Genomic DNA, 14,613 nt, shown 5'->3' on the forward strand with positions numbered 1-14,613 from the left:
ACATACGTGCATGTGCAGAAGCACTAAACCGCACCATGTCCAGAAGCGGCACCTCCGGTTGCAAATTCCTCGGGATGCGACCAGAGCTCCAGAACGGATCCTGTTCGCAACCGGAGGTACTATTGTAGATGAGTCGCTGCCAGGGCTGGCCAACCCATGAGGTGACTGCCTCAGGCAGCAGGATCAACAGAGTGGCAGGTGCCAGTGTTGCTCTTTCTCCCCTGCCCCCTTGTTCTTAACATAAACCTTCCCTGGCGGGATGAGGAGCAGTTATTTTGGAGTCCACCTCAGGCGCCCAAACATCTTGGACCTGCCCTGGCGGCTGGTGTGAAGTATGACAGCTTTCTGCGTGCCTAGGGCCAAGAGATACCACACTTGCTGTCCCTGAGTGCCTTTGCCATTCCCCTTGCCTCAGGGACGTAGCCAGGATTTATTTTTTATTTTGGGGGTGGGGAGGCAGAATCGATTTATCTGCGATGCAATAGGTCAATTAAATATTTTTATTTATTTACTTGATGGGGGGCGATGCACCCCACTGGCTACGCCCATGCCTTGCCTATAAAAAAAACACAGCAAGGCAGGAGGGGAAGAAGTTAGTACATATCGGGAAGCTCAGCTGAAGCACTAAAACGCGACTCTTAGGGCCGTCTGGCGGCGGCCGCTCACTTCCGCCTGGGCCTTGTCTCTGCGCCACACCCGCCGCCGGGTGGCTGGAGGCGGAGGAAGGGGTCGGGCGCCGGCTTCCTCGTCGCAGCCTTTTCGGGGCGGAGAAGAAGCGGCCTCCGCCTCCCCGGAGCCTCCCGCTGCCTCACTCGAGCGACCCGCGGAGGAAGCAGGTCGGGGATGACCCAGGCGGAGAAAGGGGAAGCGGCGGCGGCGGAGAATGGGAAGGACAAGGAGCGCGACAAGGAGAAGGAGCAGCGCGGCGCCAAGAGGCCCATCGTGCCTGCCGCCGTGCCGGAGTCCCTGCAGGAGGTGAGCCCCGGCTTAGGCGGAGAGGCTCCTCCCGTGGCCCTCGGGGGGTCGCTCTGGCGGCGGCGAGGCCCGGGAAGCACGGCGCTCTGGACGGGGTTTCTGCGCCTCCGCCTCTGCCCAGCGGGATCCCCGCGGAACAGCCTAGGCCCGGTTTCATAGGGCCGGTGGGGTCGAGTGGTGAAGCTTTCCCTGGGCTGCGCCCCTTCAGAGAGGTGTCCCACCATGGGATACTTGCACTTGCCTTTTATTTTAAGGGCTGGAACTCATTGCAACATGGAATAACGCGAAGCATGTCAGCCTCGTGCATCCTGTTTTCTGATAGGCGGAACACAGTATGAATGCTCTATGTATTAAATGATATTGCAGATCTCATTTGCACCTATACAGTATTTCCAAGCAGCAGTTTACTCACTGATCTTTAATTTTATTTGTAAAGCTTATATGCCAGCTGTATTGCCACCTTGGCAAGGATGTGTGAAAAACCTTGAGCTGGTAATGAAAATGCTATAGAAGTGAAGTACCTTCCCCTAGGGCAAGCTAATGCTGTTTCAGTGTGTAGGGGCATTTAACATGAATTTCATGCAGTAGGAACATAGCATCCTATGAAAAGTTTCTAATAGTAATATTATAGTGCCTTCTCCTATAATTGATGGTGCTCACTATTGATGCTGTCTACTGATGTTGACTGTTAGCCTTGTTGTTGTTTAGTTGTTTGCAAATGAGATCTGGAATATAATTTAATACATAGAGCATTCATACTGTGTTCCGCCTATCAGAAAACAGGATGCACGAGACTGACATGCTTTGCAATGAGTTCAAGCCTTGGGTTCTCTGAATGTCTAAATGATATTAGCATTTCCATAGTTGTACCATATTTTGATAAAATTGTCTGCATCAGATGTGCCACTCAAGGCATGTACCTTTTCTGTCAGTTTTTCAAATACAGTGGTACCTCGGGTTACAGAAGCTTCAGGTTGCGCACTGCACCTAACCCGGAAGTACTGGAACGGGTTACTTCCATGTTTCGACGCTCACGCATGTGCAGAAGCGCGGAATTGCGACCCACGCGGGCGCAGACGCAGAACTGCGGGTCGCAAACATGCCTCCCCCACGGATCACATCCACAACCTGAGGTTCCACTGTACGGCAATCATCCATCTAAAACACTATTCCAGATGTGCAAAAAAGCTTACGTAAATGTTCTTTGTGGGAGGGGAAAGCACTGTTACAGAACTTAACAGCTATATTCTGCTGATGGCAACTCAAAGTGTAAAAGGATACAGATTTTCAAAATGAGGCATAGACTATATGTTTGGGCACCTACCGAGTACTGTGCTTTGCTGGTTCCTGTTCCTGTTTGTTTATCTGTTTTACTATTTTTAGCAAATACAGAGCAACTTCATTGTTGTGATACATCCTGGCTCAATGACTTTAAGGATTGGAAGAGCTACAGACACACTTCCTATTGGCATTCCTCACGTCATTGCAAGAAGGCACAAACAGCAAGGGCAACCCGCATATAAAGACAGTTGGCTTCTAAGAGAAGGACTCAATGTAAGTCTTAGAATTTGAGTATTATGTTAAATTGAATCAGTAACTGTTCATTTGAACAACACTGTTTTTTTGGTGTGCTAAATTTTCCTAGTCATCCTTACTTCTTTGGGTTGCACAATAACAGCTTGCCTCTGTAATCACATGTGTTTGTCTTGCATCATCTGTACCAGCTACATATGGGAATTAATGCAGGCTATGACATTAAACTTGCTATAAATGGCACAAGATTTAAGAGGGACAGATTTTTGCACCAAGCACTGAGGACCATATCACACAGGACTCTCTTTTATGTAGATATCAGTTCGGCACAAAAAAAAAATATGAATGTACAATGTAATATTATATGTATAGGTATCTGTTTTTATTCAAAGGTCACCAGCAGTTCTTTAATTTACACAGGCATTTTCTGCAGAGTAGTGTGGCAAGTATAGTTTTTCTGGCTTCATTGATAAATCACCTGCTTCTGACAATGGTGGCTATCATGAAATCACAGTCAAAGGAAAAGTAAAGAAGAATGAAAATATTGTTGAAATGAGTGAGCCAGCAGATTAAAAAAAAGACTTTTTAAACAAGGAGTGGGAAAGGTATTGTTTTGTGGATCTGAATGGGAAATGCATTAGCTTACTCTGCTCCTCAAACATTTGTGGTCTCTAAAAATGCAAAGTCCATGGACAGTATAAAGAAAATCATAGCAGTTTTGCAAAGGACTATGCTTGATTCTGAGCTTTCTTTTTGGGGCAGAGGGAGAGAATGTCAACGTGCTTATGCAGCTGCTTACATTTTATTGGTTAGAGAGCTATTTTAATGATTATTTTATATTTTTAGGGTGTTTTAGGTTTTATTGAATGTATTGTGCCTTGATATTTCACATGAGTTTTAAAATATTTGCAAAAGTATTTTGAAAATAATTTCATTAAGAAAGTCAAAAGACCCACTTCTATGTTTAGAGGACGGTTACTTATTGTTTGCTTTTATTTAGAAACCTGAAAGTACTGAACAAAGACAGAATGGTCTTAAAATGGTTGACCAAGCAATATGGTCCAAAAAGATGTCAAATGGTGCCAGACGTATACCAGTGTCACCTGATCAGGTATCTAATTTATAAACTGATTGATAGAAATTGCTTTTTGAGGGGTATAAAATCAGTGAAAAGCCTTGTAGCAGCACTAATAAATCTAGGATAGTATTCAACTATGTTTTAGTCAGAGTAGGCCCATTGAAATCAATGATCATGACTAAGTTAGGCCCATTAATTTCACTTGATCTACTATGACTAATCCTTACTTGAACACTACCCCAGTCTTCAAAATACAGTGGTACCTCGGGTTACATACGCTTCAGGTTACAGACTCCTCTAATGCAGAAATCATACCTCGGGTTAAGAACTTTGCTTCAGGATGAGAACAGAAATCGCGTGGCAGTGGCACGGCAGCAGCGGGAGGCCCCATTAGCTAAAGTGGTGCTTCAGGCTAAGAACGGTTTCAGGTTCAGAACGGACCTCCGGAATGAATTAAGTACGTAACCAGAGGTACCACTGTAGTTTAAAGGCAAGAATGGACCATAGCGCTGGGCTTGACATTCAGAGGATCTCAAGTCCAATCTGTGGCATCTGAAATTTAAACAAGACCAGATAAGCAGTTGATGTGAAAGACTGAGGCCCTTGTTGCTTAGCACCAGTCAGATTAGATAAAACTTAGCTAGGATAAAACTTCGCCTTAGCAGGCTCGTCTAAAGCAATCTCCCGTGTTCCCTCTGGAAATTTATTTTTTGTCGTATAATAGTTCCATAGAGGGATAGCAGTTCAACAGAGGGATATAAATTATGATAATTTTTGAGCAACTCATATAGCATATGACTACACATGTTTGTACTCTTAAGATAGACTTTGAAAAAGAGTTCAATTTTAAGTGTGACCATTTCCCCCTATTCCTTGTTTCAAATTTACATTTCAGGCCCGATCTTACAATAGGCAGATGAGACCTGCTATTTTAGATCATAGCTCTGGCACAAAATGGACAAACACTTCCCATCATCCCGAATATGTCATTGGAGAAGAGGTAGGAACACCTTGCCTCATTTCATTAAAAGTAATTCTCATCCTGTATCTCATGTACAGTTAAGCAACCATAGGTATTTTTAAAAAAAAAATATTTGGGAAAAACACAGTTTTTACATTAGTTGTTTGTGGCACATGGATCTCCTGAAGTCTGAAAAAGAAGAAGCAATCATCTTGCAGTTCACACAGAAATTCCTCCTGGGTTGCCTTGAGGATATTCCTAATGCTCACAAGGCAAGTGGCTGTTTACAAGCCTGAGAGAAAGAAACCAAATTAGTGAATTCAGATCGGAACAGAGCAATACGTTTTCATATGTAACCTGTCGAATATTAACTTTTAAGCTGGTTTTATAACAGTCTTCAATTGAATTTTTAATGTTTTAAACTGGTAAGAAAAACATCTCTGTCACGGTTCTTCCGCCACCCCTTTCCTACTGACACCGGTGGCAGATTTGGGGCTCTCAAATTTCAGGAGCCCCCTGTGCAACACTAAAATTCAGTCCCCCTGCACCTGTTGCTCTCCGTTCTACAGCCCCCTGCAGTGGCCAAACCGGCCATGCCAACCTAAAACTGACTGTGTTGACACTCTACTCATCAAGGGAAAATAGATCTGAAGACTATGCAAGGCAGATGCTTATTCCATTCACTGCTGCTGTAATATGGGTTCTGGAACACAGGCCATCAAGGGCAGTGTGGCAAAATGCAGTGTTTATGATGGTCTTATTTTAAGAACAGCAACGAAAAGAATTGCTAGTTTTCTACAGAGAATATGGCATTCGGAACGGCATTCTCCAACGGGAAAAATGCAGTTTATACAGAGCAATGGGCAAGCTTAATAAGAAATGGTAATGTTACAGAAAAATGCAGCATTGAAAAAGGGACAAGGCAAGGATGCCCTATGTTGTTACTGTTATTTATCCTAGTATTAGAAGTGTTGACTAGAGAAATACAAAAATTGATGAAAGAACAGGAATTAAGGTCGGGCAGAGAGCATACAAAGTGAAAGCCTTTGCGGACGACGTTGTGTTGACGTTGGAAAATCTGATAGTAAGCGTCCAAATGATAATAGAAACTATAACAAAATTTGGCAACTTAGCAGGATTCTGTATAAATAAGGGGGAAAATTGATAGTAAAAAGTCTAGACTCGGAGGCAAAAGATAAACTTGAGAATATCACGGGGGGGGGGGATTGTAAATATTTGGGGATATGGATATCCGCTAAGAACTTAAACCTTTTCCAGGATAACAATGTGAAAATATGGAATGAAATAAAAAAAAGTCTAGAAAAATGGACTAGAATGAACCATTCTTTGTGAGGAAGACTATCCATAGTCGCAATTAATGTTTTGCCCAAGATGACCTTTTTATTTTAAACATTGCCCAGTGATAAATAGCCCAAACTGTTTCAAACAGTGGAGGAAAGATGCGACCAACTTCATTTGGCAGAAGGAAACACCCCTGAATTAAATATAAAAATCTGACAGATGTATGAGAAAGAGGGGGTTTTGCCTTTCCAGACCTCAGACTTCATTATGAGGCAGCAGATAAGATCAAAAAAGGAAGACTTGAGATGATAATGGGTGGAATATCAGGATATGCAGCAGATCAAGATTTTCCTAGAATGCTACACAGAGATGGACTGAGAAGTCTTAGAAAAGTGATAAGTGGCGGATATTGTATGGTGTGTGTATAAAAGCTGTTAAAATGGCATAAATAAAAGTTTTTGTCTCTTTTTTTAAAAAAAAAGAATTGCTAGTTTTCTGTTACCACTAAAGGCTGAGCAGTGTTGTATGTTTCAGTTTGCTTTGGAATGCTTTTTGTGTTGGTGTGTTACAGACTAGCAAATGTACAGAAATTCCAAGTGTTCACAATTAAACTTTGAAGGAGATAAATATAGTCACTTCTTCTTTTCAGGCATTATATGTTAACCCTATGGACTGTTACAATGTTCATTGGCCTGTTCATCGAGGGCAGTTGAACCTTCACTCAGGGCCAAGTGGTTCCCTTACTGCAGTCCTAGCTGATCTTGAAGTTATATGGTCACATGCAATACAGAAGTATTTAGAAATACCTCTGAAGGATTTGAAGGTGAGCTATGCCAGAATTCATCTGTTCATGACTATGACTGTCAACATTTCATCGTTGTTGCTGTAAAAGGGTTTGACTGTTGAAGCCTTTGGCAGTCTGGGTCCTACGTTCCTTGGTAGCACCTTCTTCCATGTATACTTCCCATCAGATCATCTAATGCACTACTCTCTTTTAAAACCTTTAGAATAAGAGTTTAATTAATTCATTAATATCCCAGCCTTTATCTAAAGGAGCCCATAGTGGCAAACATATCAATACTGAAACAATGGAATGAAAACAGTTAAAAACTCGTAAAATAATTGCCTACCCTCAAAACTATTAATTGCAGGGTTTTCAGGGACAGGTCTTTCAGCCATCAAGTACCTGGGTAAACAGGAATGTTGTTAAATTGCTCCTAAAAGTTAATGAGAGAGAGCAACACACCTCATAGGAGAGGGCATTCCACAAATGGGGAGCAACCACCAAGAAGGCCCTGTTAAGGAGGTGCTTAGTAGAGCCTTTATAGCTGTGGTGTTCACTCTGCAGTTCCCTACCAAGTGAACTCTAGTTGTTTATATAATAATAATTATATTATTATTAATAATATAATAATTAATTCCTTTATTTTTAAAAATACTTCTGCCCCACCTGATTTCACAAAGGAAGCTAACAAATCAGATAATAACAGTAGAAAAACAAATGACCCCAAATTAAACCTGCTTGTAAAATGCAAAATATAAGCAGTGAGTATCAAAACTAAAGAAAAGCCAGAGGAATTTTGGTTCCCTCCCTGTTAAGATTTATAGCAAATGGTTGTGGTTGGCTTCAGGAGAGGGAGAGGATGTCCTGTTGTGCAGATGGAAGTTCTTGTGCTAGTTAGTACCTGCGTGTGCAGGCCACATCCTCACCGCTTTGTGGCCTCCCTTGTGGGTTGGCATTTTTTGTAGACTGGCATTTTTCAGAGAGAATGAAAATCCTGCAATTAGCCCTCTTGCATTACAAGAATTGGTTCAACATCCAGGAGGAAGGTTTTGTGCAAGGTCTAAAGCTGTTAGATTTCCCCATGCCCTGGATTTAAAGATTTCAATGATGTAATTGGCTCTAGCTCTTAACCAATATGTTCGCTTCCTTCAATAGTTAAAATTATTTAGATAGCTCATGGCATCAACCCGTTCCACTGTATGAAGACCAACAGACTGGAAAACGAATCCTAGTTTGTTCTTTTCTCTTTCAGTATTACAGGTGTATTTTGCTAATACCAGACATCTATAACAAGCAGCATGTGAAAGAAATAGTAAATATGATCCTAATGAAGATGGGATTCTCAGGTAAGAAAGCAACATCTGTGGTCAGCTGCTTAGTGCAAGGGTTTTGAAGGTACCTTTTGTTTCTAAGTTGGAATCACGTAACTTCCAGAATGTTTTTTTGCCCTTACAACCACCCATGTCTCAACCAGGTGAATAAATAGCTCAGCTTTTGGCAACATATATCATGAAATCAGTAATGTGCAACTCTATGGCCAAATTTTAAAGAAATTACTCCAGTGTTTGGTCAATACAAACTTGTGTTTGCTGAGTCAAAACCATCTAATCTACTTACGTATCTTACAGAGCTTCAGAGGTATTGTCATCTAGGTTCCACTACAGGACAGGCCCCAGCTGGATGTAACACTACTGAGATCCAGAGCCTCTGCTACAGTTACTCCCAGCTGTATCCTACCAACAAGTGCATTGGGCAGATGAGTCCTGCTCCAAATAGCAATTTTCAGCTCACTGTCTAAAAGACTGAAGTTGGTTGGGAGATGCAGAGACATGAAACACTGATTTTTTAAAATGTTAAAACAGGGAAGCTGGAAAATATTATCATGGTGATATGTTGTTCTGTTTATGAAACGCATGGGTAGCAATAAACACATTTCTTCCTCTCTTTTGTTTAAAACACTTCCCAGAGTTTTATATATATAAAAGAGGGCATGTTATGGGAAGTGTTCAGTAGTGGGGCCCATATGAGTAATGTTTCTGAATAGGGTAGCAAAGCAGTGTATATAACAGTATTCCTGCCATTTTGTTTTCAGGCATAGTGGTCCATCAGGAATCTGTCTGTGCTACTTTTGGAAGTGGTTTAGGTAGTGCATGCGTCGTTGATGTGGGGGATCAGAAGACAAGTGTCTGCTGTGTCGAAGACGGTGTTTCGCATCGTAACACCAGGTAATTATTATAAAGTGGCAGTAACATTCAGGTGAAAAGAAGCAAGTCTTCTAATGGCTGCTGCTGCTTTTTTCAGGTTATGCCTTGCATATGGAGGTTCTGATGTGTCAAGATGCTTTTATTGGCTTATGCAGCGAGCTGGGTTCCCTTACAGAGACTGCCAACTAGCTAAAAAGACAGATTGCCTTCTCCTGCAGCACTTAAAAGAAACATTTTGCCATTTAGACCAGGTAAGTTCAAAGACCTAGATAAGGAGCTCCACACTTCTGATTTGCTGTTTCCCATGTTTGGTCACAATCTAGTGTGACATTACAGATTTTTAGCTGTATAATTAATGGTAATAGAGGTTATGAAGTTACCAACAGTGGGGAGAAAACTGAAAATTCACATGTGTGGCTGATCTCTTCTCAGTGTAGTTTGAAAGATTTGAAAGTTCATTAAAGCATTAATACCTTTTTCTATGTTTTATTATCAGGATTTATCTGGACTAAAAGATCATGAGTTTCAAGTCCGTCACCCAGATTCTCCAGCTTTGCTGTATCAGTTGCGCTTGGGAGATGAAAAGTTACAGGTAAAGACTGGGTGGGGTATACATGCACATAAGGTGCAAAGAGATTTTCCCTTCTCTCATCCCCCTCTGTGCTCCCTAAACCTGTTATTTTGGTTCTCCTAACCCTCCAGGATGCAAGAATGCAGACCACATTCTGTGTACACAACTTAGTTAAATCCCGCCCTATGATATGTTGGACTTGCGTTTAACCGAGCTACTCCTCCGGTCGAGTCCTCCGACGTTGATTAACGACCTGAGCCTTTGATGAGGCTTCAGGCACGTTCCCTCATTACACAGAGTATCCAAGCAGCAGCAAAGGACGAGAAATATGAGCTACATTGCTAAGAGTTTATTTCTAACTACGTAGACAGAAAAGAAACATCCATCCTCTCTCCGTGAAAGCAGAGGCAACTGGACAAAGAAACAGGAAACCAGTTACATCAACATCCATCTCCCGTGAGACTTCCAACAGTCTGGAATGTAAACAGAGTCTTGTGATTCCAAGCACTGCACAGTGGCAACAAACAGAAACCTAACATGATAGACATGCCCTGGGATGTAGATACGGACTTAAGTGCAGAAGTCAATGGAAAATAGTGGGGTGTTAATTAGTTTTCAGCAGCTCAATCTGCATGTTTCTCTTCTTCTAGTCTCATTGAGTGCTATGATATTCAGGAGATACACAGCAAATACAGATGTGGCATAACTAGCTCAAATGCTTAAATGTTGAATTAAATAAACTTGACATATGTTTCTATCTACACCGCTGCTGACAAGTATTATATCGTTTGGAAGATGGGGCTGTACCCTATGCAGCTCTAAGTAGCTTGTTACATCAGCAGAAGGATTAAAGTTTGTACAACATAACCCCCCCCCCTGCACACCCCCTAAATCTGTTCTAGTTGTTCCTCTAGCCTTCCGGAGCAGATCTGGGCAGGGTGTGAGAGGGGGAGAGTTCCATTGTGAAAGTGAAAATCCTTCTGCTAACAGAACAAGTGAATTAGATACCACCCAAGATGTTTATCTGCTTCTGAAACTGATTGCTCTGTTAGAAAGGCAGTGCAAGCAAGCATTGATGAAATGGTAAAGATAATTTTAAGCTCTTCCCCATCTCTCACGATTAGGCTCCCATGGCATTATTTTATCCAGCAACCTTTGGAATTGTGGGGCAGAAAATGACATCTTTGCAGCAACGATCACAAGGTGATCCTGAGGATCCGCATGATGAACATTATCTCTTAGCTACACAAAGTAAGCAGGAGCAGGTGTGTTGTGTGTCTTTTTCCTTGTTTTCTCTTCCTAGGAGACTTTTCTGCACAGATCTAATTATACTTAATTAAAGCTTTCCTCTTGGAGAATAGAGAGAAGGTTCATGCTAATGTTGTAAACCGCTATGTGATCGTTGGTTGAAGGGTGGTATAGATAATAATAATAATAATAATAATAATAATAATAATAATAATAATAATAATTAATAATAATATAGGGTTCATTTAGACCTCTGGCATGGCTGCAAGGAGGAGTTCAGAAGCTTTTGCTTTCATTTTAGAACAGCAGCAGCTTGCTTTGTCATTTGAACCTTGATGAGCGGTGGTTAATCTCAGCTATAGTTAATTGAAGGAAGCCAACTTCAAACCACAGTTTATAAAGCTGGCCTGTTCCAGCTAAGCATAGTTAAAATTTAACACTGTTTGGGTTTGGACAGCATGCAAAACAACAGTTCATCTAAAACAGAAGTAGCAGTTTCTGATGTTTTCATAATCGTTCTGGATGAGAGCAAGTGAGCTCAAGGCTGACAGACTTTTATAAAACTAATCTGTGCTTTAGGGTTACAGTGGTACCTCAGGTTACATACGCTTCAGGTTACAGACTCCGCTAACCCAGAAATATTACCTTGGGTTAAGGACTTTGCTTCAGGATGAGAACAGAAATCATGCTCTGGCGGCACGGCAGCAGCAGGAGGCCCCATTAGCTAAAGTGGTGCTTCAGGTTAAGAACAGTTTCAGGTTAAGAATGGACCTCCGGAACGAATTAAGTACTTAACCCGAGGTACCACTGTATATCTGAAGGCAGTCATAGTGTGTGTGTACATACTAACAAGAAGTACTAACAAGAATCCTTTCAAAGCATTCCATCGTGTAACAGCAAGCTATCATTCTGCTTGGGAACTCATTTTTAAAAGAAAAGCCTGACTAGCTTTTCAGATACATTTTAATTGAATAACTTTCTAAAGCAATGCCTGAAGTAACTGATATTCTACTTTGAAGTCTTGTTTATTCTGTTATGTTTTACTCCAGGAATACCCATTTATCCTAAGTACAACCCAATAAGGCAGACATGTATCTACAAAATAATTTAGTTAAAAATGTGATCCCATTGAGAATCCAAGATGAAATTTTGCAGGTAGATCTTAGAAATATTTAATAATACAATTTCTTTGGAAATTTTAAATCAAATTAATTTTTTGAATCACTTTTTAAAATTTAAAATTTTGTAACCTAACTTTGAAATGTAAAGTAAGCCCATCATGTGACATATATTAAAGCCCACGATGTTCTGAAGAGATTGGTATTTTTTAGTTTTGAAATATCTTCATTCTGGACTGAGCTTTTACAGTTTTTGTGTAGTCAGACATGGCCAAAATTGTCAATTTTAAAAAAATTTCAAACCCTCATGACTCAAAAACAGGATGCGCTAAAAAATTAAACTTTTAGATTTAAACTTGGTTTTGATCATTCAACAAGTGTACAAAATATTAAGAAAATTGGATCACATTAGGTTAAAAAAAATAGATCATGATATGGAATGACCCAGTATGCTTGATTTTATTGTTATTACCTTAGTTATGTAAAAGCTTTTTACAAAGTAATAAAAGCAAAACTTTAGTAGTATTTCTTCAGCTACCACGCTGATCCTACAGGTGGCTATAGTTTGGGTGGCACATGCAGTAGCTTCCACAAAGGTCGCTATGGTGGTATACTGTGTATGGAATGTGCTGAGCCATTGGAAATGGAAAACTTGGGTAAGGGAGCATATGGTGTTTGTGCCAAAGAATATGAAAATAATATGGCGAAAGGCCAGAAGTAGCAGTGTGGCTTTACTCGCCACCCAGTCCCTTAGTGTCAGGTGTGATATGTAGGACTGTTTTTAGCTGAAATACTCCTCACACCTATTTTGGGCGATGCTGTGGAATGTGTTTTGCATCTAACAAAATTGGATCTTTTCAAATGATAACCTGCCCTGTTTTGCTTTTTAAAGTCTGCAAAAGCAACAGCCGACAGGAAGTCGATTTCCAAGCCTAGTGGATTTGAGGGGGATCTACGTGGCCAATCTGCAAGCGTTGCTGAAAATCTCTATCCTCCAGAAGTGGAGATCGGCACTTCGCACGGTGACTGCATGATGGGTGGAAATGAGTCTGAAGAACCCCTTACAGCTCACATGTCCAGGAAAACTGCTGTATCTCAGTTTGAAGGGAAAGCGTTAGGCCTTGACAAAGCCATCTTGCACAGTATTGATTGCTGTGGTAAGAAAACTATATATACTTGTTTATTAACATTAATACTTTGGCCAAGATAGATTCTAATACGAGGATTCATAAGTTTGCAGGAACTAAATATCTACTCTCGCTCTCATCCATTTCTTCTTTAGTTACCTGGTTCAATCTGTTTTAATGTTAACGGCTAATTCTGTATTGTTTCAATTCATTTTTCAGTTTACATAAAACTTATTTTGATTTTGATTTCTCAGCATCTGACGATACCAAAAAGAAAATGTACAGTTCCATCCTGGTTGTAGGAGGCGGTCTGATGTTCCACAAAGCCCAAGAGTTCCTTCAGCACAGAATTCTCAACAAAATGCCTCCTTCTTTCAGGAGAGTTGTTGAAAACGTAGAAGTTATTACGAGACCAAAGGTACTTGTGTATGAATCTAGGCATACTTTTAGGTCAGGGTTGGGAAATATTTTCTTTTCTGTCAGAGGCCACATGACTGCAGTGGTGAGTGGAGCTAGAATCAAAGGTGGGTGTAGCCACCTCCTCTGTCTATGTTAAGACACTTGCTACAGCAGCTCATATCCTCTTCTAGTTAATTATAAATTGCAGTTAACATTCTGTACTGGCCAATACATTTATTTGTATATTCCAATAGTGTAGTATATAGCGAAGAACAAGCATTGGTTCTTTTGTGCAAGGGGCTTGACTAATAAACTAAAGGCCATCCCCTTCTGTCTAAAATTCATTAAGAACAGCAGCAACAAAGCAATCTTTCTTTTGCCACAAAAGTAAATGGTATCTTTTGTGCTGATTTGGGATTGTAAAGATTTTAAGCGCCAAGCACAACTTCTCAGAGTAGCCCAAGTTAAAAACAGTAACATTCTTAAAGCAAATGTAAGTGGGTTTGTGGGGTTTAGTTTACACCATTTACCTTGCTCATTCTTTTCCTTTGCATTAATCGTAGGACATGGATCCCCGTTTGATAGCATGGAAAGGGGGTGCTGTTCTAGCCTGCCTGGATACAACACAGGAGCTCTGGATATATCAACGAGAATGGCAGCGATTTGGTGTCCGTATGTTACGCGAAAGAGCTGCTTTTGTCTGGTGATCTCGTGCAATATTTAGATAGGATAAAATGCTGAGTATTACTTTTTCTCTTTATAGCCCTGACATTTGTGTTTTTAATAAAATCCATATAAAAAGAATGATTTTTCTTCTGGGCTGTTTAAGAAAACTGTAGTTGTACTCAAGATTTTCTTAAAGCTTTTCTCTAGTTTTATGCTTTGGAGTGGTCTCATTGAAGCACATGACCCTGGTCTAGCTCATATTGTGACTAAATGAATAATTCTCATTTAGTATAAGGGAGGTATACAGCTAGGGGTTGTCTCCATCTACTGCCCAGAACAGGCAGTCATATGATTTGTTTAGCTCACTTTTCAGTTCCTTTCTTGCCTCCTCCAGGATCAGACCAATTTTTCAGCTATTCCTCTTCAGCATTTTCTCTCAGAACTTAATTCTCCCCCTACTCATCATTTGCTCACTTCTTTCTTGCCTCTGTTGACTTCTCTTCCTCCGCTTTAAAATGGGATGAGTGAGGAAAGGTGACAGCAAAGCTGATAAAAAATAGCACATGTTCATACAGCCAGAGGCTTCTAAAGGTTATTGAGCAGGCACTGGTGAGTCCCCAGATGAGAGGTACCTGTCGGAACCGTGG

General features: G+C 40.9%; 1 protein-coding gene across 1 annotated transcript; it reads left to right on the plus strand.

Annotated features, from left to right (window-relative positions):
- Window positions 1–447: 447 nt before the first annotated feature.
- ACTR8 (actin related protein 8) lies at window positions 448–14,104 on the plus strand. The gene is made up of 13 exons (XM_083421260.1): window positions 448–975; window positions 2,359–2,529; window positions 3,509–3,619; window positions 4,482–4,586; window positions 6,499–6,672; window positions 7,886–7,979; window positions 8,726–8,858; window positions 8,935–9,088; window positions 9,334–9,429; window positions 10,533–10,673; window positions 12,667–12,931; window positions 13,156–13,319; window positions 13,864–14,104. Exons 1-13 carry the CDS (start codon window positions 844–846, stop codon window positions 14,005–14,007), a joined length of 1,884 nt encoding a protein of 627 aa, XP_083277386.1. The 5' UTR covers window positions 448–843; the 3' UTR covers window positions 14,008–14,104.
- The last annotated feature ends 509 nt before the right edge of the window (window positions 14,105–14,613 follow it).

Source organism: Podarcis tiliguerta (assembly GCF_965153285.1).
Source record: "Podarcis tiliguerta genome assembly, chromosome: 2".
Lineage (NCBI taxonomy): Eukaryota > Metazoa > Chordata > Lepidosauria > Squamata > Lacertidae > Podarcis > Podarcis tiliguerta.

Bases quoted from the DNA above. Each gene is read 5' to 3' on its own strand.
- ACTR8 (XM_083421260.1), top strand. From the start codon at position 844: ATGACCCAGGCGGAGAAAGGGGAAGCGGCGGCGGCGGAGAATGGGAAG. The intron at 4,587-6,498 runs GTAGGAACACCT...TCTTCTTTTCAG, and splicing joins AATATGTCATTGGAGAAGAG to GCATTATATGTTAACCCTAT. The intron at 9,089-9,333 runs GTAAGTTCAAAG...TTTTATTATCAG, and splicing joins CATTTTGCCATTTAGACCAG to GATTTATCTGGACTAAAAGA.